The sequence below is a fragment of the Sinocyclocheilus rhinocerous genome, unplaced genomic scaffold (assembly GCF_001515625.1).
Source record: "Sinocyclocheilus rhinocerous isolate Xijiao unplaced genomic scaffold, SAMN03320098_v1.1 scaffold511, whole genome shotgun sequence".
Classification (NCBI taxonomy): domain Eukaryota; kingdom Metazoa; phylum Chordata; class Actinopteri; order Cypriniformes; family Cyprinidae; genus Sinocyclocheilus; species Sinocyclocheilus rhinocerous.
The window spans coordinates 337,414-342,245 of record NW_015656163.1 but is presented as its reverse complement, the minus strand read 5'-3'; the positions used below and the strand labels follow the sequence as shown (position 1 = coordinate 342,245).

The following is a 4,832-nucleotide window of genomic DNA, read 5'->3' as shown; positions in this document are numbered from 1 at the left end:
GTAAAGCCGGTCCCGTGATTAGTAGTAAATCTCCATCACCTGCTTTCAGATTGTCAGACTCTGTTCCATGTTTCGTGTGTGTCCTGCTCCCCATGTGCCTTCCCATGCCCTTATTTGGTTTGTTTCCTGTTCCTCCCCTGATTAATTAAGTTGATTTCTTCCCAGGTGTTTCCCTTGATGTGTCATGGCTCCCAGGTGTGTCTCGTCATCCCCTCCTCCTGTGTGTGTGTATATAAAGTGTTCCCAGTCCCTAGTTCTCTGTCCGATGTTGAAGGTCTTCGTGTGAACGTCTTCCTGTGTTCGTCTCCCTTTGTTCCTTGGTGCAAATAAAGTCCTGTTAAAAGTGTTCTCCAGCGTCTCCTCGGCCCTCGTGTGTGTCACCCGTGACAACTTTAACATGAATTATATTATACTGATAAATGTTATAAAATGAATACCATCAACAATAATTCATATTTAATATTAATAAATAATATTATTCATTATTAATTACAGTTATTATTTAATTATGCCTTTTTAATATTAGTAATATTAATTAGAAATCTTAAATATAAATTCTATTTGCATACATTTATATGAATTACACACACACACAGATAAATGTTGTTTATTTAATAACCTAACATCAATAAAAATAGTTATTCTAATAAAAAATGTTGGTTATTTTCCCCAATACTTGTGCGTGCTGTATATTGTTATGATTATTAGAGTCATCTAATCATCATGTTGTTCATAGCTGATGTAATGCGCATGAAAAAGCAGTGACCTTCTACTCGAGACATGACGGCGATTAATACAGAATAATTATTTTCCCATGTTGGCTTTCTCATGTGACGCTGGAGCCTGTTTAACAGCACTGCTCACTGTAACTTTCCAGAAAAGGTAATTGGCTTTCTTTCTGGGATTACATCCACACTGTCCATACGCTGATTGATATTCAGGCCCGGCTTACCAGCCAACCTCATCAGTATCACGGAGGACCACCGTGTTTTAAACAAGCACACAAGGGTCCGTTGTAGGCGTAGTCTGCTGGATGAACACGCAGCTTGTGTTTCCCTCCGCAGGCCGGGAGAGACGCCGAGCGCTGCGGGAAGCCCTCAGACAGCCGGGATGCAGGAGAGATGGCAGCCCTCAAACTCCACACGGCCGCTGAAAGGTGACATTTTTTACTTCGGAAAAAATTTTGCACACATGCAAATTAAAGATGCACGCTAAATAGAGGTCCTGTGTTTGGCTTTACAGCGGGAACGCGCCGAGGCCCGAGTCCAGCGGCCACACACCGCTCCACACGCAACTCCAGAAGTTCACCGTTTCTGCAGACAAGGTGCCTATTTATTACTTCACCATTACACAAGAGTTACACAATCGCTTATGCTGCGAAAAGACCCGCTGAGTCCAGTCAGAGCAGAACAGAGGAGCTCTTCACTGCGGTTCAGCTGAGAGTTCAGATTCCTCTGGAATAAACTCATGAGCGGTTGATCGATGGGTCTTTGCTAATTGCTTGAGGATCTGCTAGTGTATGTGACTTCCAGGAATTGTTCTGGCTTGAAAACGCCGCCAGCAGCCAGCGGTTCAGAAGTCAGCCAGGTCTAAATAAGGATCTCTCATCTCTTTCTGATAGAAATATGTCTTCCTGTTTTTTCATTATATATATTATTTATATATTATTTATTGATGTACATATATATAATTAAATTTTTTATACTGATAAATGTTATAAAATTACTGTAATTATCAAGTGTTATAATAACTAAATATTATAAATTAGTAGTGATCAATAATAATAATAAATAACGAATATTACAATTATACTTTGTTTATTATTAATTAGAAATCGGACTTAAAATATTATTTTAAATTTAATTTGCATGAATTTTTATATAAATTGTTTATATTAACTAATATATCCTAATTCATTTAAAATAGCAATATTATAAATGTGTATTATACTGATAAATATAAAAATTAATACCATTTATCAAATTCAATAATTACATTAACCGTAATGAGAATTACTATTTTTTTTTACAATTATACTTTGTTTAAATGTATTAATATGAATTACAAATCTGACTTTTAAAACAATATGAATATTATGTAATGAATAAATATAAATTATATTTCCATCAATTTTATTTTCAGAAATTATATGTATATTAATGTCAGACTCTGTTCCATGTTTCGTGTGTGTCCTGCTCCCCATGTGCCTTCCCATGCCCTTATTTGGTTTGTTTCCTGTTCCTCCCCTGATTAATTAAGTTGATTTCTTCCCAGGTGTTTCCCTTGATGTGTCATGGCTCCCAGGTGTGTCTCGTCATCCCCTCCTCCTGTGTGTGTGTGTATATAAAGTGTTCCCAGTCCCTAGTTCTCTGTCCGATGTTGAAGGTCTTCCTGTATACGTCTTCCTGAGTTCGTCTCCCTTGGTTCCTTCCTACGAATAAAGTCTTGTGTAAAGTATTCTCCAGCGTCTCCTCGTCCCTCGTGTGTGTGCACCCGTGACAATTAACTAGTATGTATTTATACATAATTTAATTATGATTTGAAATAGCAATATTATAAAATGTTATTATACTGATAAATATTATTAAAATAAATATCATTATCAAATTATTATTATTATTGCTATATTATTATAAAGTTATACTTAGTTTAATATTATTATTATTATATACTAAAACTTAATAAACTTGGTTTAGAATTAATATTTTTAGAATTCATTCAATAACTTAAGTATCATTAAAAATAGTTCTAGTGAAAATGTAGCTTATTTTATTATTTTACATTTGTGTGTGCTGTGTATTATGATCATTAGAGTGTTGTGTTGTTAGCTAATGTCTAACTATAGGAATGAGTCAAAGGTGCATCTCTAGTGCAGTTCATGTGGAGTAGACTGCTGTCTATGTAGGGGAGTCTCTAGGTGTTTTGAGCAGAGCCGCTGTGTTCATGTTCTCTTTGTATTCTCCACAGACTCTCTCCTGGCTCAAAGACAGTGGTGCGATGGCCACTCAGATCTGCAGTTTGGCCGGACCGAATGGTTTTGAAGCAGCCAAGAGGCGTCAGGCCTCACTGGAACAGGATATCCTGTCCAACAGAGCCAGGATAGAGCTGGTCAAGAAGGTGAGCCCTGCTGTCAGAGTGTGTTAGCGCTGGGAGGTTCACTGGCTTTACACAACAAGTGTGCATAGATACCTCATCGTACACTAACATTTGTCTATTGGTAATGCACTTTTTGGAAATTAAACATGACTTAAGTTGTTGTGTAAAAAAAATAAAATTAAGCTACATTTTCCAACAAGTAGAAGTGTATTGCAGTGATTGCTTACTGCATGCCACATTTTATTGAGAGAATAAATCCTCAAGTTTTTTTTGTTGTTTTGTTTAATTATTAAAATTTTCTAGTTTTAATCATAATTAAATTGAAGCAATGAAAATGTGTACGATTACGATTTGTGACCCCTGCTGGCAAAATGAGTCGGAATGAGCAACTTTTCAAAAATTAGTAATTTTTATTTTCACATTCTCCAATAAATTACCTTCAAAATGATATATGACTTGTTGGAATCAGACGAAAAATGACTGAGCTACAGCCGTTGGAAGGCGATAGAGTCAGCAGATCTGATTCAGAGAAAAATCAAGTTAAAGTTTTCTGAAGATTCCAAAACAAAATCACCTAGCAACGTTGCATATTTTCCTCCAATTCTTTTCTTAATAATAATAATTACTATATTATTAATCACAATATAGCTATTTTTATTTTATCTTTGTTATTAAAAATCAGAACAAAGATGCAAATAAACAGTAGTTTAATCAAGTGCAGCGAGTGATTCCGTCTTTTCTTTTAAAGTTATATATATATATGTATATATAAACTTAATCCAATATATATGTATATCCAACTCAATCCGAGTCCTTAGCCATCTTCAAGAATCGGCTAAAAACACACCTGTAACTTCAGCACTCTCTATTCTAATTCTATTCTTTAAAAAAAAAAAAAAAAAACTTGCCCCTTTTAGACTTGCACTCTATTCATATACTAACTGCTTGTTTTCTTTAAAAAAACAAAACAAAACTAACACTAGCTTGGTTTTATTGCATTTTGCAAAACGTATAGCAATGCTATAAAATGTATATTTATATTATACTGATAAATATGATAAAAATGAATATCATTATCATATTTAATAAAAATTAATATTAGCCCATAACCATAATGACAATTACAATTACTAAAATTATACTTAGTTTAATATTATTAATATTAATTAGAAATCAGACTTTTAAAATAATATGAATATTATTTAATTAACAAATGTAAATTATATTTGCATCATTTTTTTTTTTAAATGTAAAAATGTTAATTCAAACCTCTTGTTTTCCATCCAGGAGGGTTACAGTCTGGTGAGGGCTCAGCATCCGGGCAGCATCAAGATCCAGGAGTTTCTGAGTCAGCTGGAGGTTCTGTGGGACGAGCTGAAGAGAAGGCATGAGAGGAACGGTCTGGTCCTGAAGGTCTCAGAGGAGCTCAACTATAGGGTACATATATCTCGTGATTCCCTGAATGTTTGGAGTGGCATGCCTTCTGTTGTTTAAAGAAAATAGTATGCAGTATGTATACTGAGCAAAATATGCCATTTATTATGCCAAGAAATGCCCACACAACTACATTTGCCAAAATGTACAGTATACAACTAGAGCGCACTGTGGAGTACTGCATCCCATAATGCAGTGCGTGCAAAATTGAGAATACATTTCCAGTGTGATGAGCAAGAAATGCTATCTATCATGATTTGACTTTTTTTTTCTTTTTTTTTTTTAACTGACAAAAAATTACA

At 34.6% G+C, this 4,832-nt stretch overlaps 1 protein-coding gene across 1 annotated transcript in view; it reads left to right on the top strand.

The window, feature by feature from the left end:
- The window catches only part of LOC107719701 (uncharacterized), a gene marked incomplete at its 5' end in the record, with an annotated part of 45,344 nt that overhangs the window by 13,729 nt on the left and 26,783 nt on the right, over positions 1–4,832 (top strand). The window contains 4 exons of the mRNA XM_016527188.1: positions 1,065–1,156; positions 1,243–1,324; positions 2,968–3,117; positions 4,384–4,533. Coding sequence (XP_016382674.1) covers positions 1,065–1,156; positions 1,243–1,324; positions 2,968–3,117; positions 4,384–4,533 — 474 coding nt within the window. The remainder of the gene's footprint in view (positions 1–1,064; positions 1,157–1,242; positions 1,325–2,967; positions 3,118–4,383; positions 4,534–4,832) is intronic.